Source organism: Fundulus heteroclitus, chromosome 1 (assembly GCF_011125445.2).
Source record: "Fundulus heteroclitus isolate FHET01 chromosome 1, MU-UCD_Fhet_4.1, whole genome shotgun sequence".
NCBI classification, from domain to species: Eukaryota; Metazoa; Chordata; class Actinopteri; order Cyprinodontiformes; family Fundulidae; genus Fundulus; species Fundulus heteroclitus.
In genome coordinates, this window is record NC_046361.1 from 12,166,872 (window position 1) to 12,191,651 (window position 24,780).

Sequence of the window (24,780 nt, forward strand, 5' to 3'; positions counted from 1 at the left end):
CAACATGTCAGCTTAATAACTACTTCCTTTCTTATCTCAAATTAAGAGTCTCAGTATCAAGCTTAAAGCACTTTCCTTCAAATATGGGTTAGAATTATACCTTACACTCATTTTTGTCAGCTTAAGACAGGTTCACTTGGAAAAATTATTCAGTTTTAAAACGGTAAGATCTTGTGATTTGAAATCTCATTAAACCTCCAGTAAATAGACAAGTGAACAACAAACTAGAAAAGAAAATGTTAAAACTAAACTGTTGTCACATGAGATCAGTTAATGTATGTTATGTTTTTGATGCCGTTTATATGGATCACGTGGATTTTTAACCGTGAACTTTTTTTCCTTCTTTTCAACAAGACGAACTTAAGAAATTGTGTTCGTCAGCGCAGTTATATAAACTCTCAGCACATACCATAGATGGAGTTACATAACTCTGTGGTTGCAGAATATGTTTACCAGCTGCAGCTCCACTCAGAGACACCGTAGCATACACATGAAAAACGGCGGGCTTGTTGCATTGTGTTTCTCCGTTTATTGCTCCAGCCTGCGCTGCTCTGTTTGCTCGAGGGGCACCAAGTTTTCTGCCCACACTTGACTGAACAAATTAATGGTTCGTAAAACCTGCTGTGGGTGTCGAGTTAATCGGTGACACCTCAGACTCCTGATGAGACGGCCCTTCATCAGGAGCCTTACATGCTCTTAGCTGCGATCATGAGACAAAGGTCAAGCTTTCTTGCTCAGCTTGAACTCATTTTGTCCTTAGATTGAGATCTAAGCTGTTTTTTTAATGTTTTTGTTTTGTTTCATCCACTAGTTTTTATAGCTTGTTGCACGTTGATCGTTTGATTCAGTCACCTAGCAACTGCTGGCCCTTACGCTTGAATTTTCTCAGCGTAACTCGTGCTAATTAGGTGGGCACGTCTCACAGGTTGACATTACTTTAAGATTTGAGTCAGTGTGTCGTTGCCTCTTGTTCTTCAACCACTGCTGCTCTCCCGTTTTTTTTTTTTTCTAGCTTTGGTTTGATTCTCTGCGTTGTCAGTTTGAGCGCGCAGAGATCATAACAACAGGGCACAATCTCTGTAGCACGTCACAGATGTTGGAAGCCTCGCCAAAATGCTTCAGTTCGTTAAATTCTTTAGTCAGGCGATGGAAGAACTGGCCGCAGCCCTAATAAGCTTAAAACAGCCCGTCAGAAAGTTCAGTACTGAAGCTCATCTAAAACGTATAATCTGTATCAACAGGGTTGTGATTGTTATGCCACTTAGAAATGATTTCAAGCTTTCTTTCTTCTAAGACTAACTACACACTCATCCTCCCCCCACCTGTTGCTGCACACTGCTGGTCAGCGAGCTTGGACTTAATAGTTAACAAACATCAGCTTTTTGTCCTTTGTTACTCTAGGAAAAGAGAGAGATAAAAAGGTGTCCTATCCTGGATAATAGACACTTAAAAACTCTTAAATTTAGCGAGTCTTTATTCGGTGTTTGCATGAAATATAAATCAAACAGTGAAAAACTGTGGATGTCTATGTTTGATTTTCATCTAAATACGGTCAAACCCTTTATCTATTTTAACCATGATAATCAACGTTTTAGATTACTTTGCAGCGGTAGGAATATTTCATATAACACATTTCTGTATAGGGTTATCTCACTGTTAGCAACTCAGACCTGCTGCGTTTATAACTGACACGTTCTTCGTGTGATTGAATCAGCTGATCTTTGTGTTAGGCGTCTTCTAATGTAATAACATTGAATTGAGTTGTGCAAGCCAACGTTCGGTGGGTTTAAATGCAAAAGTGCGTTCCGAAAGTTTCACCCAAAATATTGACTGAACAGCAGGATGCTCTGCTTTAATGGTGGCTGGTGATGCTTTGATAATTGGCCTGTGTGGGCTGCAGCTGAAACAGATGGATGCAGCAAAAAGAAAATGTTCGCAGTAGGAGCTGATTAACTGAAGGTTAAGAAATGACAAGCGGGGTCTGCTGAAACTGTTTTTTTTTTTTTTTTTTTTTTGCACAATGTAGTGCTGGTTTGTAAGCTTATATAACCAAGTGTATTCACCTACAAGGTGGTTTGTGATTGCGTCACTGCTTGTCTGGTACTGATTTTTTGTGGACTTGCAGGTTCCTTGGTTCTCAGTAAGGAGAGCATCGATTTAACCTTTTAGTTGTATAAGTTATTTAGTGTGTGTAGGTGTGTGTGTGTGTGTGTGTGGGGGGTTGTATAACCTTTTTAGGTCATACTGGGCTGAGATTTTCCTATAAGTGTGTACTTGTAATGCCATATATTCGAATCATTGCACTTTATGCCATTCCCCCTATTGTTTTTATTAATATTTCAGACATCAGTCCCAAAAAGCTGACTGAAGGACGACACATAAAAGTAGCCCTGACACAGAAATATGTACCGACAGAGTAATACTTGATACATATTTCATAAAGGCTGTTTTTGCAGTAAATTTCACCAGGTTTTGATAAATGCAGTTCCTGTAAAGTTATATTAAACTTTGTAACAAAACGACAGTTTTTTTCCCCCATTTAGCATTCTAACTTGACCGTTTTAAAAGAGATAAATGCCTGTGTTGGTCATAAAATCTTTGGAGTCTGCTTGCAGCTGCTGCCAACCTGTTAATTGCCTACACAAGAGCATCCCACTCTTCTATTATTGGTAACTTCCAACAGGAATCTGGTGAGCGAATAATGCCTCTCCTGCACTCATTTGTTCCGATTTTTATCTCAACTTTCTTTTAGTTTGGTTGGTTGGTTCACAATATATGATTTGAACGCTTAACTGAAACTAATATAAACTTTTAACGCTAAAAACGCTGAATTGTTGTCGCACACGGCATGCTGTTTGGGCCAATTAGACGCGGTACGCTCAAACTGGACTCGGTATCCGATGAAGCAGGCGTGTAAGGGGTGCGTCTAAGAGCTTTTACGAACACATTTCCTAACCCATTTCATAAAATGCCCTCTTTCTCATGATGAATGAATCTTTGACTCGTCGTCCCTTTGACCTAAGAGCAGGAAGAGGTCCTGCTTCCCAGAATTTGCATCTGTGTTTCGCTTGCTTGTGTGTGCAGCTGCAGTATTTTTCACGTGCGTGTGTGTGTGTTGTCCTCCTTTCTTTTGCTTTAAATGATGACCTCGCTTTGATCTCTCTCTCTCTCTCTTTCCCTTTTTCCTTTGGTTTTCCTGCCTCTTCACTGTCGCCGGCCGGTTCGTGTGTCTGATGTCGAGGCTCTGCGCATTTCAGGAACTGTTATATAACTGTTGTGTAAGGTCATGCTGGGCAAAGGGAAAATGGGGTATATGGTGTTTTCAAGTGAATTTGCAAATCACATCTGTTTCTTTCTGCAGTCCTTCATGGGATCTGAGCGGAAGGTTAATTAGACTTGCTTTATGAAGCCTCCTCCATTTCTAATTACAATCTAATTCGATTGTCTGGGGAAAAGGTAAACCATCTGATGCACTAATGTTGCTGGCAACCGAACGATAGCAGTGGTTTCATAAAGAACAGGAATTCATATGGATAAGTGTTTGGCCCCCTCATACATTTATTTTGTTTTAGATCAGGGGTGCCCAAGTCCAGTCCCCGAGAACTATTATCCTGAAAGTTTTAGATGTATCCCTTCTCCAACACAGCTCTTAAATGAACGGCTTATTCCCAGGCCTCAGCAGAGCTGAATAACATGTTAATAACATGTTTGCTTTTTGGACAATAAAACCAAACTGGCTTTTAGACATTTTGACATCTTGAATTACCTTGAAGTTGGATCAGAACTGCTGTTCATTAATGTGCTTTTGGTTTTTGTTTTCTTTTGAGACTTCAGGACTAGATTCCTAACCCTCAGACCATATTTAGGCCGTGTCTTTTCCAGGAGCAGTGAAAATGGTGGTGCCACACCAAAAAAAAACAAATTGCCCAGGTGTATTTTAGATGTTGACTTCTCTTCTGTGGTTTACAGTTGTAAATTAATCAGCTTTCGTGCCTCAGCTAAAATAACAGTGATCTTTTCCAACCCTGGAGATATACTGTAATTATTTAGAAATGTCAGCCTTGTTAAAACGTTATGAGAGAGCTGGAGGAGTCACAAAATGAAGGGCAATCGAACAGCCACTGTGGTGGTTGTGATATTTAAAACTCTATTCATAGTAATATCCACCTGTATATGATATACGGTACATATCCAGCTGTAAATTTAGTTCACAATACTAGTTATCTATATATTATACTCATAGGACAAATCTATCAGTAAAATTCTGTTTTATAATAGTATACATCTCTATATTTATTCAGTAATAATCCATGTCCTGTACTTATGGAACCATTGTTTATCCTGCACTTGCTGCTATTGCACTTCTGGTTAGACCTAAACTGCATGTCTTTGCCTTGTACCTGTACCTGTGTAATGACAATAAAGTTGAATCTAATCTAATCTAATCTAATATTTCAACTGAGACCAAAGCGTTGGACTGAAGTCTTAGTAGGTGCCAGAAACGGCCGCAAATGGGACACAAGTTCATACGTACCGGCGTGCATTTACAGGATCGGTGCCGTTTTTATCCATTTCTTCTCAACAACTTTTTCTCTGTGATGTTAAATCCATTTCTCTAAAAAAGGCATTAAGCGTTAACATGCCAATCACACCGACACATGGCAGAGCTGGAGTCATCAGCAGCCCGATTGAGAAGTTTGTTGTCATGTAGACGGACTGTAGGGGCGTTTTATGTAAGTTGTTTTTCCACTTCACACTGAGATCATCATCATCATCATCACCATCATCATCATCATCATCATCATCCCCGGCGTCCGTGCCCCGTTATGGAAACAATGTTGGTGTGAGTGCGTACAAGCATATGTACGGTCTCATGCCAGGCGTCTCGCTGTGCTCATGTCTTCTGTGCCGGTTTTTGGTGCGTGTGCGTTTAAATGGATAACGTGTGTGTCAGCGGAGGGTCCTTGTCCTGTCAGGCGGGCAGAATTTTGTCTGGACCCAACTACAAATGTGACATGTGTACGTTTTAATATCCTGGTGGGGAGTCCGAAACCTGACAGCGGGTCGCGTTAGGAGAAATTGCTGTAAAATGATTTTTTTTGGAGAGAAAAGTTTGGTTTTATGGTTAGTTGGTTTATTTTGGGGGTTAAGGGTAATGGGCTCAGGAATCTTCTCCATCTCCAGAATGTTCCCCACGGAAATATAAAGACGAGCGTGTGTGTCGGATATTAATGCATTGATTAATGTTCTTCTATGAGGGCTTGTCCTTTGAAATATGTCTGTCTGTGCGTCAGTGTTTGTGCCCTGTCTTGTGTTTCATAAGCCGTCCATTTTTATGATGCAGTTCTTACATAAGCTCCAGATCTGGTTCAGTTTGCTTCTGATGGAGCCACTGAGAGAAAGAGGACAGGGAGGGCAGAAAGAAAAAAGGTGAAAGTTAAGAATAAGCAGATTGAAGGGAAGGAATCAAGAAAGCGTGAAGAGCGACACAACAAGACTGAACTGTTCTGAGGGATGTTTGGGTTTAGAAAAGACTTTCTGTGGGGTTTTTTTTTCCAGCTCGCTACAATTTTGGGAGACGATCATTAAGACATAAAACACAGATATTACTTGTGCTGAGTAGCAAATGCAGATTGAGAAGTCAGACATAAAAATAAATCTTTTTAGGTTGTGAAAGGATTTCAGAAATGTATTAAAATGCATTTCCTTGACCTGAAGTTAGTTTCCAAGCTCTAGTTTTTGTAAAGTGTTGAGCAATTCTTTTCAAACTGTGTTTAACTGCTATATTATAAAAGAGCAGTATTCAACATGTGGTTCCAACTTTGCTGTACTCCATCCAGCCTCCCTGCTTTCAGTATCACTCCTCACAGCCTGAAGGAACTACAGGCGTATTTTAGAATATACAGTTTCCTTTAGCTTTCTTACTCCACTGCCTCCAGGTCTAGTGTCTAGTGTAGACACCAGGTCTAGTGTATCAGTTGCTAATATAAGTGGCTTTCCTCAGTGTTTTAAGTTGTTAATCTGTAACAGTGAAACGGCAGTTCATGCCATTTCCCCTGAGTCATCAAGTATTATAAAACATTGTTATGCAAGCCGTTCTGCTGTTGTGACTTGGTAGACACCATGTTTTTTTTTTGTTCCAAACAACGTCCTGACCTATTTGTTTGAAATTGTGAAAGCAGCACAAGGGTTTGACCAGCTATCAGGGAATGTTAAATTGAGATTATAGTGTGTGTGCCATTTTTCATAATTGATTTTTAAAGACAGCCTCGATATTTGTTCAAATTTCCTGGATGGATGAAAAATGCCTCCCAAGTTTTCTTTTCTTTCGTCAGAGAGATGCTGATAAGGATTGGTTCTGTCATAAATTTTCATTTTGCACTAGATCTTTCCTTTATTAGTTTAGCCATGCTGCCTTGGGCTCAGTCTGGGTTAAAATAGTCCATACAGCACGGAAACAGAATCATTATTTTAAAATTTGAACAATTCAGTTTGTAACCACAAAGTAGCCTACCTAAACGGAGCATTACATACTATATACATCCTTCTATATTTGCGTGGCTTTTTTCAGATATTTTGATGGATGAAGACAAAAGGAACCGATACATGTTCATTCATTTTCTTTTACTGATCAGCATGTGTGTGTCTCTTGTCCTCCCACAGACCAGTCCCACAGCGCTCCCTTCAGCTCTGAGAATGAGGCTCAGGGTGGCGAACCGGCCGTATGGCAGTGCAACCCTCCCCCGTCTACCTCACCCTCGGCGGAGACGCCAGCCCACCCACCCACCGCTCAGCCCGTGTCCAGACCCCACTCCAGGCCAGCAAGCCAAAGCCCCGCCCCTCCCTCCGCCCTGGCAGCAACCAAGAAGAGGAGCTCCAAGCCGGCTCACATGAGACGAAACATCAGGTACTGAAGCCGGTGCCTTCAGCTTTGCTTCAAACAGGGTCTGAGTCAGAGCGCTTAGAACGACGCCCACCTATTTATTCTGTGGGGATCCCCAAGAAACGACAGAATCTGCACCTACTGACCCACCTATTAAATTGAGTGCAACTGACTACCTTTTGTCTATTTTTACTAGACATTATTAAAACCTTGGGGTAGACTTACTGTATAATAAGTCTTATTTTTTTTTTTTTCCTTTTTTCACACAAATGCAGCCCGGTTACTCATAAAATCTGTTACTGATTACGCATATGCTGAGTCTACAGCCTCAGTCCTCCTTGCTGCCAGTAACCATCGTAAAGCTCAACTCCCAAAAATGCTTTTCCAGTGCATCACTGCTCATTGAGATTAATATCGAACATATGATAATTATGCCGGATCTGGTTTTAATTTCTAGCTTCTAGGTCCCTTGCTGATTAGGCTACATAAATATAAAGGCCGCTGCAGACTCTGGTTAAAAAAATTTTACTAAAAGAATTAACACACAGATAAGATAGACACTCAAAATTATTTAAGAACCTGGAGCCTATAAACACTTTTGGTTCAAGATTTCTTAAGGTAAGCTCGATTCAGACAAATGATAACAGAAACAAAACAATACTTTGGCGACTGTCTTGAGTAATTAGCTTTTATTGTATTTTTGTTTAAAACACACTAATCAGTGATTTGTGGCCAATTTCAGATCCCAATTTTTTTGCCAACAAAAAAAAAAATAACATCCTAAAATATTTTTGTCCAGCCCTTTCGCCATGAACGGTCAAAATTAATCCCATTAGAAGAAGAAACCGGCTTTACTGCTGCCACATCTAATGTGGCTACGTGCTTAATCTCCCTATAAACCACATGATTTTAAAGTGTGAGTCCATTTCAACACAATTTCAGTGCAGTGAATTTTGGGGTCAGAAATTACATAAGTTATTATGTAATTTAATAAATTCTCCATATCTATGTGTAGTTCAATAAGCTCAGACAGAAATCTGATTGATTTTGATCAAAAATCCATGTACAGTATTTCAAGTAATCTGGATACCTCAAATAATGTTTATTACTTTTATAATACCATTTTAGGCATTTAGAGAAATGATGAGATGGAGTAAGGGTTGTTTTATTTATTTATAAATATCTAGTTTTTTACTTTTTATCCGAGGTAATACATATTGCCTAAAAATGGGAAACACTCCCCTTCAGCCAAAGTTATACATTTTACACAGGTTTTTCTGTGTGTGATTGTCTGTGTGTGTACAATTCTGACTGAACTTAAGACGTGTCTCTCTCTATATTTCAGGAAATTGTTGAGGGAACATCAGTTAGATGCAGTGACCAAAGCTGCCCAGCAGGGGGAGCTTGAGAGGCGACAACGTCTGGAGGAGCAAAGAAAGCAGGATTTTCCTCTACCTCTGCTGCCTGAATACACAACTGGTGAGAAGATATGCACAAAGATTAATAATCTTCAGGAGCTGAATCTGTCATCTCTACTTGAACAACCCAACATAAACTTGCTTTATTTGGTGCAGCAGATAAAGAAAACAAGCTTTTGTTCACACACCGTCATTACTTAAGCTTTTCTCTTTCATTGTTTATTCTGTAGCTCCACGTGTGCTTCCGTTTTTTTTCTTCTACCTTCTAGTTATTTTTGAAATACTGACGTACCTGTTGCGTGATTCCTGTCCCCACCTTCAGGCGATGTTGCTCAGCATGTGCCCTCGTTGTCAGCATCAGTGTCATTCCAGTCCACCCGACAGGAAGTGATCTGTTTGGAGCCCAGCAGCACGAATATCAGCGAAGATAAATGCAAGACTAGCATAACCACATCTGCAGTTACAGCACAAACACACAAAACAGGTACAACACAACCATCAAATGCCTGCATTGTTTAAAAACTGATTAAAATTGTGTGTAAATTAGGTATTTGAAGAATTGGATGGTTTAAAAAATTACTTTAAATGGATAAACTAAGAGGATTTCTGACAAAAGGTAGCCAAATCCAGCTATATGTCAATTTATTAACACCCAATGATCAGTGGTGTAAGAAAGAAATTCTGTGCTATGGTTTTTGTTACAGATTGGGCTTTAAAACACTAAAGTACGACCTCTGTCAGTTGTAACATGTAAACAATCTGTTCTTCATCAGGTCTTAAATCTGACCTCAAGTATACAGAACCAAACACTGCAGAGTTTGAAAACATAACGAAAACTGTTAAAAAAAAGTTGGTTTAAACCTTAAATCCCAGAATTGAAATAGTGTGTGCTTTCTTTGTGACTAAATACCTGAGTAGGTCATTTCAGGGCGAGGTTTGTTTTTCAGTATTCAGATGAAAGTTTCAAAGATGCCCCATTGGTTTACAATGAAGAAAGAAAGAGTAACGAACAGCAGCGAAGTGTGTGAATTTCTGGATGCAAAATAACTTAACTTATTTTAGCAATTTGATATTTTCACATTTTGACTCTTAGCAACAGACTAACGACTTTAGCAACAGAGTGACGACTCAGTTGACTAATTTTGTTGAAATTAAGCAAAGAAAGTCTGAATCAAGCTTTGAGACCTGCAGTGTGAACTTGGCTTATGTGCCAGACGGACAGGGATAAAACTAAATGTGGAACAGTACCACATGCTAGCTGTGCTAAACCTTGTTTACACTGTAAAAAATGTTTTTATGTGCCAGACCCATGTTTGTTTTCAAACTCAATTTATTTAAATGTAGAATGTTTTTTTTTCCCCCCCAGTAATAACATTTATTTATAGTTAATAAAACATCTTGCAAACTAAGAATGAAAAATAAAATGTGGGAAAGAAAAAACAATAATGTTAGTACATTTTAGCATAATGGTAATTTCTTGCTCTTTTTCCCCCCAATGTGGAAAAGAAATTGTGTTTTTAGAAAATCACACTGGAATAAAACTCGGTCTTTATCCAAATCCTTTCAGTTGCCTTCCCATTCTCACATAAAAGCTGATATCTATAAACTATTTGTTTCTTAATGGCCATATGACAAGTAACCATTTATCAAATTACACAACCTGTTTGAAATCGCCTCGGACCTCAGAGGTTTGGAGAAGCAGCACATCAAAGGACTGTATTGTCGAGAATTTCCGGGGGGGGGAATCTGTTTTTATTCGAAAGCCGCAGCAGAGATGTGGGCTGGTATTTCTTTTGAATGTTTTATCACAGGAATTATTAAATACCAAGGATTATTTTCAAAACCCACACATGGATATGAGTGTCACATAAAATGATCATATCTTTTTGTTTTCTTCGTGTTTTCTTGTCCAGATGATAAAGATAATCTAAAGGAAGCTGCTTTTAAACAGAAATGGGCGACGTCCTGCAAAGGAAGCTAATGTCCCAAAATTCTCTCCTAAGTTAATTTACCGTAAAACTTACTTAGAACCATTTAAAGTCAGTTAATGAGCGGCGCTGCACAAAGTTAAACAACTGCAGTCAGACTTATCCTCGCTTCCTGTTAAATTTGTCTGTGCGAAAATGTTTTTAAAGTTTAAGGGGTTACACTGTGCATACAAAATAAGGTACAATCCTCCTCCTTCACTGTCCAGGTGCTTAAACACACTCACCCAGCTAGCCAATCAAACAGACACACACACACTGGGATAATCACGTATTTTAGAGTCACTATGAAGGCAACCTGCAGACACACACCTGCAGTGCAAATGGAAGGAGTGAGCTGGGGACGGATGAACAGGTAAACAGACACATGATGAGAAGCAGAGGCAGGAAAAGGCGTAGAAGGGAGAAAACCAGACGCGTGGAGGGATGAGATGAGATGAGATGAGATGAGATGAGATGAGATGAGATGAGATGAGATGAGATGAGATGAGATGAGATGAGATGAGAGGGGTAATAAACCCGGCTGATCCTGGGGAAGAAGCCGAACGCACACACCCACACCACAGTGGCACAGTGACATTTCCAGTTGGGGTTGCGTAACCAGTCGCCCCCTCCGCTCTAATCCTACTTGTATAACCAGCCATTCACTGCACTTATATAAGCTCACGCTCCATTTTTTTAACACACACTCCTCCTCTTCACGGCGTGCTCGCTCAGACTGCCAGCTTGTATAACTTTTATGCCCCTTTTAGTTCTTTATCGGACAGCTTTGGCCCGACAAACATAGACAGACTTGGTTTCAGATATCGACGCACTAGTCTTACCCCCAGTTAGTGCAGATGAGAGTGTCAACGCCAATAAAAGGGCGACGGTAGCTTGTTTTAGCAGAAAAACTCTAGCAGAGGTTGTCTGTACGTTTTTTTTTTTTAATCACATTAAAACATATCCCAATGCTTGTGCTTCAAACATTCACTTTTTGGTGGACCTGTGTTGACTCCACAATTTATTACGTTGACGCATCGTTTTGTTTGCAGGGTGATCTAATTTTAATATTTCCTGCAATGTATATTGAATACACAGCACTGGGGAGAAAAGCTGAGTAGACATGGTTACCTTTGTCAAGATTTTTAAAAAGTTGTTAATTTAAAAATGTTCTCCCATAGGGTGCCTTCAGTTCCAAGCCTTTTTTAATGGGATGCCAGAGAAATTGACTCCAGTTTTCTCCGGCTGCACAGAGCACGCAGTACCTTTACTCTGCCCCTCCACCACTTATTGCTGTGCACTGCTGGTCACTTAGCCGAAAGGATGCTAATAAAACTTTGCCTGTTTGCAAATATTAAATGCTCTTCGTTTTGTATTATCGCTTCAACCCTCATTAAGCTATTTCACATCGTCCATTCGTTTTAACAGTGCTGGAAGACTTGAAGCCATAATAATGCCCCCACATCGCTTTCCTAGCCATCTAACATTGTAGCACACAAAATCTGACCATGGCAGAAGACATTCACTAGTGCTACAGAGTCAAGACGCCCCCTGCTGTCTGATTAATCTAATGATTCTGATCAGCGATCAGCTTTGAGACCTTCTTGGTTTTCTCTCTCTTTTTTTTTTCTGGTGTTCAGACTTAATCGACTTGAGGACAGACGAGGATGACAATGTTGCTCAAGCGTCTAAAGACGAAGAGGAGACTGAGCCTAGCAGCGCCCACGCCAACGATGCCCAGAACCAAGCAGACGCCCAGGGCCGCGTGCTCGTCAACCTCAACCATCCAGCTGCAGAGGAGGACATTTTCCTGTCACCACAGCTGGCTCGAGCAGTCAAGCCCCACCAGGTATCAGGATACATTCAAAGCAAGGAAAAGAAAGGCTTTAGATGTGTTGTTGGGGTTAAAACATCCCTGTCTTGTAATCTTTTAACCCGGCTTTGGATTTTCAAATCCGTTCTCTTGGATCTGTCGTTTCATCCTTTGTGTCTTTCTCGATCTGTCGTCAGATCGGTGGAATCCGTTTTCTGTACGACAACTTGGTGGAGTCCCTGGAGCTCTTCGGCAACAGCAGCGGATTCGGCTGTATCCTCGCTCACAGCATGGGTCTAGGCAAGACCCTTCAAGTCATCTCCTTCATCGACGTCCTGTTCAGGCACACTCAAGCTCACACTGTGCTTGCTATCGTACCGGTAAGCTTTTTTGACTTATACACGCGGTCCAGCCTCATTTATACTGCACTAAACTACACCAAATGCCTATCTAAAGGGCACTTCACAGGACAAACAGATCAAATTCATGTCCAGCTATATTCATGTCCAAACTGATCCAAAGTCAAATCAGATCAAATTTGTCCAATCCAACCAATCCGATTTATGCTCAGAGCCGAGTACATGCAGTTCAGTAGAGTCCTAATTATAAAGGGCTTATTGTCATCCGTTTTAGAGACTAAACTTTATTAACTTTACAATTAATTATACCAACTGGAAGCATATGCTGTACAATCAGCATATGTTTTTTTTTGTCTTTTTTCTTTTTGCAAACGCCAACCTTCTTGTAAGGGACGAGATGCGGTGAGCACTGCAACTGAAGAGTCAGATTCCTTGATAGTGCACAAAATCATGGCCAAATAAAGCAGATTCTGGTTCTAAATGCTGTCCTTCAATGTGCTTCTCGCATTATTTTTCTAGTATTTTGGCCCATTGTCTCCCTGACAGGACAGGTTTAACTGAGTCACTTTTTTTACTGCCATCCTAACTGAGGCCAAACAGTTTAAGTTTAATGTTTTAACAGACTTTGGCTCCAAAAAGTCTGATCGTTGTCTCTGTTATCTGACTGTACTTGTCTCTTTTGGAGTAATGGCCTTTTGCTCCCTGGGTAGCCTTTTAGCCTGTGTCAGTACAGAACTCATTTAACTGTGATTCACTAGGTTCAGCCAAGATGTTCATACGATCATTTGCTTTAGTTTTTGGATTTATTTGTAGAGTTTACACCAAAACATGTCTGTCTGTGGGACACATTCCCAACCAGTCTGATTTACAGTCAGACTGGTTATTTTACGTGTCAATGCAAAGATCTGGTTTGATCCGCGTAACGCAAAAAATAATAAAAAAATGATCCTGAGCAGGAGACACTGTGGTACCCCTCAAATGACTGAGCAAGATTTATCTTAACTATGAGCCACAGGGATCTGTCATAAACATGCATGCTTATTGCCTTCCAGGTAAATACGTTGCAGAACTGGCTGTCAGAGTTCAACACGTGGGTCCCTCCTCCAGAGGCGTTGCCTCCAGACACTGATCCTGCACTGGTGGCACCCCGTGCATTTAAAGTTCACATCCTCAACGACGAGCACAAGTAAGTGACCTGAACCATACTGTCACTTAACCAAAAGCCTCTGTAGAACTGGCAGCACATACTATTGCTTAGGGCTGGACGATAAATCAATGACCATATATGTCGATCGATAGACGTGTATCGATGATAGGGGAAAAAAAGGGTCAATAAAATGTTCAATACAATAACAGTTTTCCTTCCATTTACATTCTAGCCATGTAGGTTAATATTACAGTCATTACATCCTCCTAACCAATCACAATCAGACCCAGGAAAGCTCCGCCCCCTTCAAAGAGTTCAGCGAGCACGCGTTCTTTTTTTGTTTTTTAAAAACTTGCAGTTTTGGTAAAAAGTTGGTGTGTTCTGTATCTAAAAATAGGTTGCTAAGCAAAAGCATAAAATGGTCAGGGCTGCACTTAAGTATGTTTTGAATTTCTTGATAATTATCGATATGATTTCTAATTTATCGTCATGCTTTTTTTCCTATATCGTCCAGCCCTACCATCACTCCACCATTTGCTTTTTTCTAGAGGTGTAGAGATCACTTCACACATTTTTATTTCAAAAAGCATAGCCCGCTTAGACCTACCTTTCCTTTTCTCCCGATGCCCAGAAACACAGCGTCTAGGGCCAAGGTGGTGGAAGACTGGTCCCGGGACGGCGGTGTGCTGCTGATGGGCTATGAGATGTACCGTCTCCTGTCTTTGAAGAAGAGCTTCGTCGCTGGGCGGAAGAAGAGGAGCAAGAAAGCTGGAGGACATGACATGATAAACCTGGATGAAGAAGACAGGCAGCAGGAGCTTCTTAAAGGTTAGGAAAGACATGCAGTAGGAGAGGGAAAAGAAATAAGATGGAGAGAAATTAAAGAATAAAGTAGAATAAAAATAAAGACGCAGAAAATTGGTGTAAAAGTTCATTAAAGTCGCGTCTTTTGTGAAGGTGTTGAGAAAGCCCTTTCCCGGCCCGGTCCAGATGTTGTGATCTGCGATGAAGGACATCGCATCAAGAACTGCCACGCCAGCACATCCCAGGCCCTGAAGAACATACAAACCCGGCGGCGCGTAGTCTTGACCGGCTACCCGCTCCAGAACAATCTGGTCGAGTACTGGTGCATGGTCGACTTTGTGCGCCCCGACTTTCTGGGTACGCGGGGAGATGCGTTCATGATGCCGCGCGTCCCGTTTCCCTCAGACGGTCGCTCACGTTTTCGTTTTCTCGCTTCTTTGACACGTTTCAGGTACCAGACAGGAGTTCAGCAACATGTTTGAGCGCCCCATCCTGAACGGACAGTGTGTGGACAGCACGCCTCAGGACATCCAGCTGATGAGGTACAGGAGCCACGTCCTCCACAGCCTGCTGGAGGGCTTCGTGCAGAGGTGAGGGGGGGGCGCCGCCGCTCAGGCAACCAAACTCGGTCTCGCTTAAACGACTCCTTCCCGATTCTGACGAATTTATCTATAATCCAGGCGAGGCCACGATGTCTTGAGGGACCAACTGCCCTCTAAGGACGAGCATGTGATCCTGGTGCGTCTGTCTCCCCTGCAGAGGGCGCTCTACACCGAGTTCATGAACCGCTTCAGAGAGGCGGGGAACACCGGCTGGCTCAGCCTCAACCCCCTGAAAGCGTTTTGCGTCTGCTGCAAGGTGGGTTGCAAGAGCGCGTGTCCAAAACGTTGCTCATCTTCTTTTATTATTTGGAATGCCTTATTTTTACATATTAATGCATTCTGCTGTTTTTTTTTTTGTTTTACAGATTTGGAATCACCCAGACGTGCTATACGAGGCTTTGCAGAAAGAAAATCTGGCAAGCGAGCAGGACTTGGACCTGGACGACATCACGTCCGCTTCCCAGGCCCGGTGTTCCACCTCGGCACCGGGTCCAAAGTCCAAGGGTCTGGACAACCCAGACCCGATCGGCGGGTTGAGTCTGAACCAGCTGCAGGAAAAGGCCAATCAGGTCATCACGTACGAATGGGTACGTGCTGGTTTCAGCTTTTCTACGGTGAGGTCTCGCCGCTCTGTTTGCGTCACAGCGGAGCTAACACGCGTTTCTGTTACCAGGCCAAAGAACTCATGTGCGACTACAAGCCTGGCGTCCTGGAAAACTCCGCAAAGATGGTGCTGCTGTTCCACCTGATAGAGGAAAGCGTCACGAAGGGAGACAAAATCCTTGTGTTCAGGTAAAAGTTCAAGCAAAGCCGTTTTCTATAGAAGAGGATTTACAAGTTTTCTTTGCTGTATTATTTTCTTAGCTTACCGTGGCTCCTCTGCATGTGATCTTACGTCTTCTTCTGCTCCTCTTCCAGTCAGAGTTTGTCCACGCTCACTGTGATTGAGGATTTCTTAGCCAAGAGACCAGTGCCCCCTTCTCCATACTCAGCCAGCAGACCCAACCAGAACTGGGTCCGTAATCTCAACTACTACAGTAAGTCATTAGTCACGATGGATTCAACACGTCTCGTCTTAGCTTTGGTGATTTAGTGATTACTGACTGTCCAAAACACACCGAACCAAGAACTGATTGATAGTCACGACTCCATATTTAGTCCTGATTTCGCTTTAGAAAATGCGCTCTGTTTGAGTTTTACGTCAACATCATGCTGAACTGAACTTGTAACCCTGATTTACTGAGAAATCTGTATGATCAATTGAAGGAGAGTTAATTTTTCTGACAGCAGGGATGCAGCAGTTGCTTCCTTTCTCATTGACAGCCAATGAGTGCTGCCACCTGCTGGAGCTTTTATGTAACAGCCAGACTTTGTATCACCTGTTTGCTCAAACATCAAAATTCACTGAAGTTGTTCCTGGTCTGTTTTTTTGCAGAATTATCCTGCAACCATCATCTGTGTTTTGTTTTTTTTGTTTTTTAACCAAGCAACCGTTAAACTCAGCTTGTGCAAGTTTATTCTTTTTTATTTGTATTTTATACTCAAGTCTAACTTTGGGTTTGCTGTTGGATCTTTTTAAGGACTGGATGGAAGCACGACAGCTTCGGAGAGAGAGAGACTAATTAACCAGTTCAATGACCCGACCAATACCTCAGCATGGGTTTTCCTCCTTTCAACCAGGTAACACACACCCACACACACCATAACATTATTGATATCATGGGGTCAAGGGGAGAAATAATGTAAGATTCTCTGTCTGGACCTCAGGGCTGGTTGTCTGGGTGTGAACCTGATCGGGGCGAACCGTGTGGTCGTGTTCGATGCCTCCTGGAACCCCTGCCACGACGCCCAGGCTGTGTGCCGCGTGTACCGCTACGGCCAGCGGAAACCGTGTCACATCTACCGACTGGTGTGCGACTTCACTCTGGAGAAGAAGATTTACGACCGTCAGATCTCCAAGCAGGGCATGTCGGGTGAGTTAGGTGCATTGGACTGGATACGGACTGACTGAAACAATATCACGCTCACAAACATCCACACAAGTGCCTTGCTCAGAGGCACATTGACGTGTGGTAGGAGGAAGCTGGGGTTAAATCCACAGCTTTTCCGGTCTAGCAGCCGTCTCTCAGCCATCTTAGCGGCAGTGTGCAGCAGTAAGCAGTAATATTCTCCAGCTGGTTCTCTGACGGCTCATTGAAAGGAAACAATCCGTTCTTGTTATGGATAAGCAGCTTATGCCACCTATTATAATAAATGTTTATTATAAATTGTTTTATGAAATGTTTATTTCAGGATCAGGAGAGATCGGCAAACACAAATAAGGACTCAAACACTGTTTCTGTTAGAATATAAGGCCCACATTTATTATTCCCCACAGAACACAGCAACACAAAACAGCAAGCACTTTGCACACGCAAAGTAGCAAGCACTTAAAGCCTGGCAAGCTTTCAAACAGGCGTGTTGTTCCATCTCTTACTATGGTATAGGACTGGGAAGTCGGTCAGTCCGGTTAGAGCACAATCCACGCGGCCGGGCGTCCATACAACCCAGGGCTGACTTCAACGACTGAGGGCGGTCCCCTCCTTTTTTATACCAATAAACAAAATATCAGATGGGAGCGAGAGTGGCCACTTCTCCCTCCCATCTGAGCTGTTCGTCCCGTTTCCACAACAAAAAACTTTCCCAGCATCTCAGCAGTGTGTGAAGCAAAATAATATTGCAAACTCAGATAATAGCACAAATATAAGCAAAATAAGGAATACAGAATCAGTCTTTCCCACAACACATTGTCATAGGTTCCCACCACAAGTTAAAACAAGTTATAGCAAAATAACACATGTAGTTCTTAGTTTTATGTGAGCAACATAACAGACACGAGCATATATGTTGCTCTTAGTTTAAAATTAACCAGTTTTTCCCAAAATACATTGTCAAAGAACAACAATAATTCTTTAATATATCATAAATCTACATACATTTAGCATATTTTTGCAACACGCATTAAAGAAAGGCTGGGGGGGGGGGGATCGTTAAAGTCTCAATCAATGTTGACAAATTGACAAAGATTCTTTTGGTGCTATTCTTTGTTACAGTTTACTAAATACTATAATTTCTTTATGACTGCAATGTTGCTCTCCCCTCCTCTTCCACCAGACCGTGTGGTGGACGACCTGAACCCTGTGCTGAATTTCACCAGGAGGGAAGTTGAGTCCCTCCTTCATTTCGTGGAGGAGGAACCGGATCCGTCCCAGGTCAGGCTGCTCCCCGGAGAAATCGGGGAGAGCGTCCTGCAGAGAGCTCTGCACCTGTACTCCCACCTCATCACCAAGGTAGGAGACTAGAGTAGGGTACGCGTTTGTCCTCCTGCACCCTTGCAAAGCAATCTTAAGTAGAGCGTGTATGAAAAGGATGTGTTGCGTTTGTTGCAGCTTCATTGCAGGTTTTATTTTGAGGGAGTTCGACTAATCAGTGAATGTCCTCTCTATTTTTAAAATGGGCTTGAATACATGAAGCTTTTACTCAAGCGTTTACATACAGTCACTTGCAAAAGTATCCATACCCAACTGACCCTTTTGAAAAGAAAGTTCACAATAAAACCACAAATTCAGTGTGTTTTGTTGAGATTTTATGCGATCAGACCAAACTACGTGCTTCAATGTAAAGTGGAAGGAAAACCAATAATAGTAGAAAAGTGTGGGGGTGAATTTCTATTCAGCTTTATTTCCTCTGTTATCCTTAAATAACATTCAGTACAACCAATTGCCTTCAAAACTCAGCTCATCAATAAATAGAAGGAGAGCCCAGAGAAGACCCAGAACTTGCAGCAGGGACTGTATATCTCGCCGGGCCAGGGAACCCCCTCCAGAATGAGCTGGAGAATGTTGCTGGGCTGAGGGATGTCTGGGTTTTCCTCCCTGACCTGTTGTCCCTGTGACCCGATCTCAGACAAATGCACAGGTCACAGGGACAACAGGTCGGACGGATGTAAATCCAGCTATTGTGGGAAGTTCTCAGAGGTTTGTTAAAGATTATTATTGAACAAACTGCATCATGAAGCCCTAGTAACACAGCAGACAGATCAGCTATTCAGTAAATAGGTTTAAAGTAGAGTTAGCTTATTATCTAAAGCTTTGGACGTCTCGCTTACACTCCTCAATCTGTTTCCTAAAAACGGGAAGAGAATACACCTTACCAAAACATAGACACCCACCTACACCTATAGGCCAGACAAGGAGAGCATGGTCAGAGAAGCAGGGAGGAGGGCCACGTTAACTCTGGAGGAGCTCAGAAGATCACAGCTCAGATGGGCGAAACTTTGAAAAAGATAACTATTTGTTGCCCCCTCCCCCGAACTGGACTTTATGAAAGAGGGGCAGTCTGAAAGCAACTGCTGAAAGAAAGCCAGTGCAAGGTTTTGTTTGGAGACAACGTACTTGTGTGAGATGATACGCAGGTCAGACGAGACTAAAACACACCATCCACCTGGCGAGACACGGTGGTGGCAGCATCATGCTGTGAGGCCGTTTTTCTAAACCAGGGAACAAGGAGGCTAGTCTGAGATGAGGTGTTGCTGGACTTGGCCAAAATCAGGTAAAACCTGCAGGAAACACTCTAAGAGGCTGCAAATGACTTAAAGCTGGAGCAAGGCTTCACCTTCACCAATAGAATTCCTGTTAATTTAATATAAAAAACAAAAACAAAGGTCTGAGGGTGTGAATACTTTTGCGAGGCGCTGTATTTAAGAAACTGTAACAAATTTAATTAAGCGTGGAGCCCTAATCAACCATCGCCTTCCTCCTGTTTAGCAACCCTTCCCCCATGAGTCCCTCCTAATAGACCGCAGGGAGTTTAAGCTGAGCAGCGTTGAGAAGAAGGCCGCTAAGAAGGGCTACGAAGAGGAGAAGAGGGCCTCGGTGCCGTACACACGGCCGTCCTACGCTCACTACTACCCCGCCAGCGACCAGAGCCTCACCAACATCCCTGCCTTCAGCCAGAGAAACTGGTCAGTGAGTCGCCGTTCGACACTTTCCCACAAATGCTGTAAGGTTTTTTTTACAGCATGTCTTGGCTAAACCATTCTAAAAATGCGCGTTAGTCATTGCGACACAATCTCTGTTCAGGCGCCCTCCGACCCGCACCGAGGACAAACCGGTGGCCAGTGTCCGGCCGGTGCAGTCGGCGTCAGGTCCCATGATGCCCCGCCACGTGGCTGCAGGTTCGGCCCCAGACCGGGGCTCCTCTTCGTCCAGCCTCGGCGCCTTCCCCGTCAACTGCCTGCAAAAAGCCGGGGTGTTCGTACAGAAGATCGTCACCACTACCGGTAGGCGAGCTGCGCTGGCGCTCACGTTCTCCATCCTGTTTGCCGTCGGCGAATGAAGGTTCTGAAATGCCCCGTTCTTCCACATCTCCTTCAGACATAGTGATTCCAGGTACCAACAACTCGACCGATGTGCAGGCGAGGATCACCGCTGGAGAGAGTATTCATGTTATCCGGGGCACCAAAGGTACGTGGTTTACGAAAGAAATGATTCACTCATGGCTTTTGTAGCGTTGAGACTTGATAAACGTCCCCAACTTTACTGAAACCTTCGTTACAAAGGCGTTACTGTTGATTCGTTAAGAAAAGTTTCATGAAGTGTCATTAAGCTGTTGTAAATCCTCTGCTGGCGTTGTACTGAAAACTTTGCTTGCTTCCGCTTGTATTTAGGGACATATATCCGGACGTCTGATGGCCGAATCTTTGCCATTAGAGCAGCTAATAAAGCGAAGACGGGGGACGAGAGCGCAGCAGCTTCTCTCAAAGGTAAAACCCTTTCATTTCCAGCTGGATCCCATTTAAAGCATGACGTAAAAGTATTCATTCCCTTTAGCCTTCCCACATTTTGTCATGTCACAGCCACAAACTTCCATGCATTTATTGGGATCAGACGTGGTATACTAACTCAGAGTAGTGAATCGTTGTTAAGTTTAGGAATAATGATGAATGGCTTTTAATACCTTTTATAAATTCAAATCTGAAACCTGTCCCGTGTATTTGAATTTGCTGTTGATGCAGTTCCAGCTGCAGGGCTTTCGTGGGTTAGCCTCGTGAGACCATCCTGATCTCGCGAGATTTCAAGGTTTCACTCGCAGATCAGTCTGGCTACTCTCCGTTAAAGAAAATTTGGAGCAGTTCACCAAACGAACGTCCAATCAGCGTTGGCTTTGAGGCGGGTTGAGGTGTGACGCAACGAGAAGCGCGACAGTTTAGTCTAAAGAACATGGCGGTTTCAGCCGATGAAACTAGCGTTAGCGCGGCTATCGAGCAAGTTTTATCGGAATTACAGAGTATTTCTTTGCTGAGCTAACGAGCCTTTACCTGCAGCAGCAAGAGTAGCTTGGCTTGTGGTTGTGTTTTCGTCGTCGCTCGTAACAGAGTGACGACGAATCTGATTGGTTCATTTGGCCCGTCTATCACCAACATAGGCCAATCAGCTAACCAGTATTTTCGCCCCTTCCCAAAATTACTTCAACGGAAGGTTTCCAGATGGATATGTCTATCTATGTCTATGTCAAATCTATCTGGCAGAGTCAGGTAATTCGTGGGTATGGCTCTGCCAGCTTTACACATCCAGATCCTGATATGACAAATAACTCAAGCTCACTGAGTTTGCCCCATTTTGCCCCTGATCTGGCTGCCGCGTTCCTTCATGAAGCTGTTTGTTCTGTAAGAACCCTCTGAGGCCTTCGCAGAACCGCTGTACTCGGACTGAGATTAAATTCTATATAATTACTAATGAGGTGATTAATTGCTCAGGGTTTTATTTAATGACCCCCCTAATACGAAGGCATTTGACACTTTTTAGATTGCTGTTTGTTAAAAAAAAATAAAATGTTATGTTGACAATATTTTCTATATAGTGGTATAAACGGTTCTTCTGAAGCCAACACTGAATGTGTTTCCTCTTTCAGACTTGAATGCACCGCCTCAGGAGGTCGCCTCCAGTGGCAGTAATGGCTGCACCTCCCCTGACAGGAAGCCGGCGGCTCCCTCCAAGACCGCGCCCCGCCCTCTGTCCCCCGACAGCCCAGAGATCATCAGCGAGTTGCAGCGCTACACGGCCGGCTCCGGGGCTGCTGCCGCCACTGCCGCTGTTCACCAGGAGAGAGCAGCAGAGAGCAGCGCAAACACCCTGCCTTCTAACAAGCTGCCGCACCAAAACTGTGGCAGCAGTGGGACCACTTACTCTAAGGAAGCTCTGAGTCACCGCGATGCCTCCGTCACTAATGTGATCCAGCCAAACCTGGACACCAGTGTTCCTCAAGACTTGAGAATAGGCAGCAAGCGTAAAGCCTTCAGCCCGTCCCTGGAGGAGCGAGTCGGTAAGCAGCCCTACGCAGGAAAACACTCCTCAGCCCCTCCACCTTCACCAGGCTTCCCCTTCGCTGGGGGCTACGGCCTTCCTCCTGTGGGCCTCAGCTCCGCCATGCTGGCCGGTTCAGTGGGGCATCCCATCTTCATGGGGTCAAACTCGCACTACTTCCAGGCCCCCAGCAACCAGCTGGGAGACCCCACTTACATGTATCGAGATGTGTTTGGCTTGAGCGGAGCCAGCGCTGTCCCCTCTTCTTCATCCATGTCTTCATCAACCACCATCTCCACTCCTGCCTCGTCATCTCCTTCTGCATCAATCAAAGCGGCCAGTTCTCTTCCAGGAGCCCTCCCACCCTACATGCTGAGCCCCAGCATGGCTGGGATGCTCCCCCCAGGCTTCCCTCTCTCATACAGCCCCTCTCTGGCCGGCCTCTACCCTGGCTCCATGCTGCCGGGCCCGGCTGCCACTCCCGGACCAGCCGAAGCCGGTTTCCTGTCTCAGTACCCCCAGACTGCGGCCTCGGGCTCCTCTTCCTCCTCCTCTCCCTCCTCGTTTTCCCCCTCAGCGCGCTCAGAGGGCCACCGGCCCCCTGTCCTGGGGAACGGTAGGGAGGTGAGCGCCAGCAGCAGCTCTGACGATGATGAGTTCATCGGCATGAGGGGACAGCGAGACTCGTCCTGTTAGCCAGAACGCCGTTTTTCTCTGCGGTGTATGGACTGAGACTGAAAGAAAGCTGAGGTCTTAAACCTTCATTTTGGTCACCTGTGTTGCCTTGGAGAAACAACCAGAAGGGTGACTGAACACAGACTGGACACTGAGTGACAGATATCCGTGCTGAATATCAGAATGTGAAGCATTTAAAAAAAGATTCAGACGGGAGGGATAGGGGAGGCATTTGAATTTTATGGACTCGGAGCTTCCAGATTTGTTTGTCCAATCCTGGCATTAAAAAGCTCATCACTGGACTGGAAGCTGCTGAGTGTGAGCCGGTAGTGACTACGAGCGGCCATTACTTCGACTGTGGGCTTTAGAGTCTCTACAGCAGACATGCAGCTTTGCTATATGTGAAGACTCATGCTTACGGCCAATAAAAAGGACAACCAGAGGCAGGAGTTTCTCTTTAGGTGATAGCTCAGGATTTTTTTTTAAAGAAGGTTCTGTTGGTGTCTTTAAAGTAAATACAGATCAGCTGGAGCCAAAGCCTGAAGCTAACTGCTAGTCTAAACAAACGCCCGCCTTAAAACAACGGCACTCTAAAAAAAAAAAAAAGACGCACTGTCATATCATGCGAAGGCTGTTTTATTAGCGTTCAACCCATCGTCGTGTTTGCATTTGCCGGTTATTTACACAGAAGCTGATTATATATTATATATGGACAGCAAATAGAGGTTGGAAGGTGTGCGCCACCAGTGATTTTCCTGTGTGAAACGTGGGCTGAGAATGGAGCATGTAAAGTGTTTCCAGTCAGAGTAACTTCTTGATCTTAAAGTTAAGGTCTGTAAGAAGTAAAAAATATCACAGTTCAGGTGATCACTGTTTTATACATTTTTACGCTGCCTTACCATCCTATTAGGCAGTTGCTCTGACCAGACAGGCATACTCTGTCCTCTGTGCACGCGCCGCCTCCTACCTCTACTTCCTGTGAAATAATAATCAGCCTTTTCTTTAAGCCACCGCCAAGCTTGCTTGCTAGAAGGTGACGTTTTTGAGATTGTTTTTTTTTTTTTCAAGATGGCTGAAGCCCGTTTTGGTTCTGGCTTCTCTTGGGCTAGCCGTTAGCTTCATCCTCTAGCACAAGCTAATCTGGATTCCTGGTGAAGATTCTCAGTCATCCAGGTCATGGTCATTCCAAAAAAAAGTAAAAAACAAAGCAACTGGACTTGTTTTCCGTAGTTGAAGACGAAACGAAATGTCTTCAACTACGTAAAACAAGTCCAGTTGCTTTGTTTTTTTACTTTTTTTGGAACTAATCTGGATTCCTGCTAAATGAAGACATTAAGAGAGGTTGATATTGCAGTAGGGTGTTAAACGCTTCTAACCTTTTATCAGAACCTCACTTCCAAAATCCTGACCTATTCCTACTGAAGAAAAACAGCTTCAGTAGCTTGTAGTAAATTCGTCCCATAAGTGAAACGGTATTGTCACCTGTTGGATACTGCTACTGAATATTTCCTTGGACATCTAAAGAAAATGGTTAAAAAAAAATTTAAAAAAAACTCTAACCAAACTCTGGAAAAAAAAAGGATTGTTAATAATTCACTGCCAGGACAGGATGTCTTGTACCTTTATTTCTTTTTTTGAAGGGTGAAATAATGTGTCATCTTGAGGCTTAAGAAACATTTTAGTGAAACTATAAAACTCCAATGAAAGAATGTACGATTAATCAAATGCCTTCATATCAGGCCTTTTTTTTTTTTTTTGTTGGAAAAGAT

The 24,780-nt window shown here is 43.2% G+C and overlaps 1 protein-coding gene across 3 annotated transcripts in view; it reads left to right on the forward strand.

Annotated features, from left to right (window-relative positions):
• LOC105929122 (helicase ARIP4) overlaps window positions 1-24,098 on the forward strand; it is an 82,919-nt gene extending 58,821 nt beyond the window's left edge. For all 3 annotated transcript variants that reach the window (XM_021318646.2, XM_012866761.3, XM_012866763.3), the window contains 21 exons: window positions 6,664-6,907; window positions 8,229-8,362; window positions 8,624-8,785; window positions 11,909-12,117; window positions 12,279-12,461; window positions 13,493-13,626; window positions 14,219-14,415; window positions 14,545-14,748; window positions 14,843-14,981; window positions 15,072-15,249; window positions 15,359-15,580; window positions 15,667-15,785; window positions 15,912-16,030; window positions 16,574-16,673; window positions 16,761-16,966; window positions 18,147-18,322; window positions 19,799-19,995; window positions 20,114-20,313; window positions 20,408-20,497; window positions 20,701-20,796; window positions 21,945-24,098. In XM_021318646.2, the coding sequence (XP_021174321.2) occupies window positions 6,664-6,907; window positions 8,229-8,362; window positions 8,624-8,785; window positions 11,909-12,117; window positions 12,279-12,461; window positions 13,493-13,626; window positions 14,219-14,415; window positions 14,545-14,748; window positions 14,843-14,981; window positions 15,072-15,249; window positions 15,359-15,580; window positions 15,667-15,785; window positions 15,912-16,030; window positions 16,574-16,673; window positions 16,761-16,966; window positions 18,147-18,322; window positions 19,799-19,995; window positions 20,114-20,313; window positions 20,408-20,497; window positions 20,701-20,796; window positions 21,945-23,032 (4,397 nt within the window). In that variant the 3' untranslated portion in view covers window positions 23,033-24,098. The remainder of the gene's footprint in view (window positions 1-6,663; window positions 6,908-8,228; window positions 8,363-8,623; window positions 8,786-11,908; window positions 12,118-12,278; window positions 12,462-13,492; window positions 13,627-14,218; window positions 14,416-14,544; window positions 14,749-14,842; window positions 14,982-15,071; window positions 15,250-15,358; window positions 15,581-15,666; window positions 15,786-15,911; window positions 16,031-16,573; window positions 16,674-16,760; window positions 16,967-18,146; window positions 18,323-19,798; window positions 19,996-20,113; window positions 20,314-20,407; window positions 20,498-20,700; window positions 20,797-21,944) is intronic.
• The last annotated feature ends 682 nt before the right edge of the window (window positions 24,099-24,780 follow it).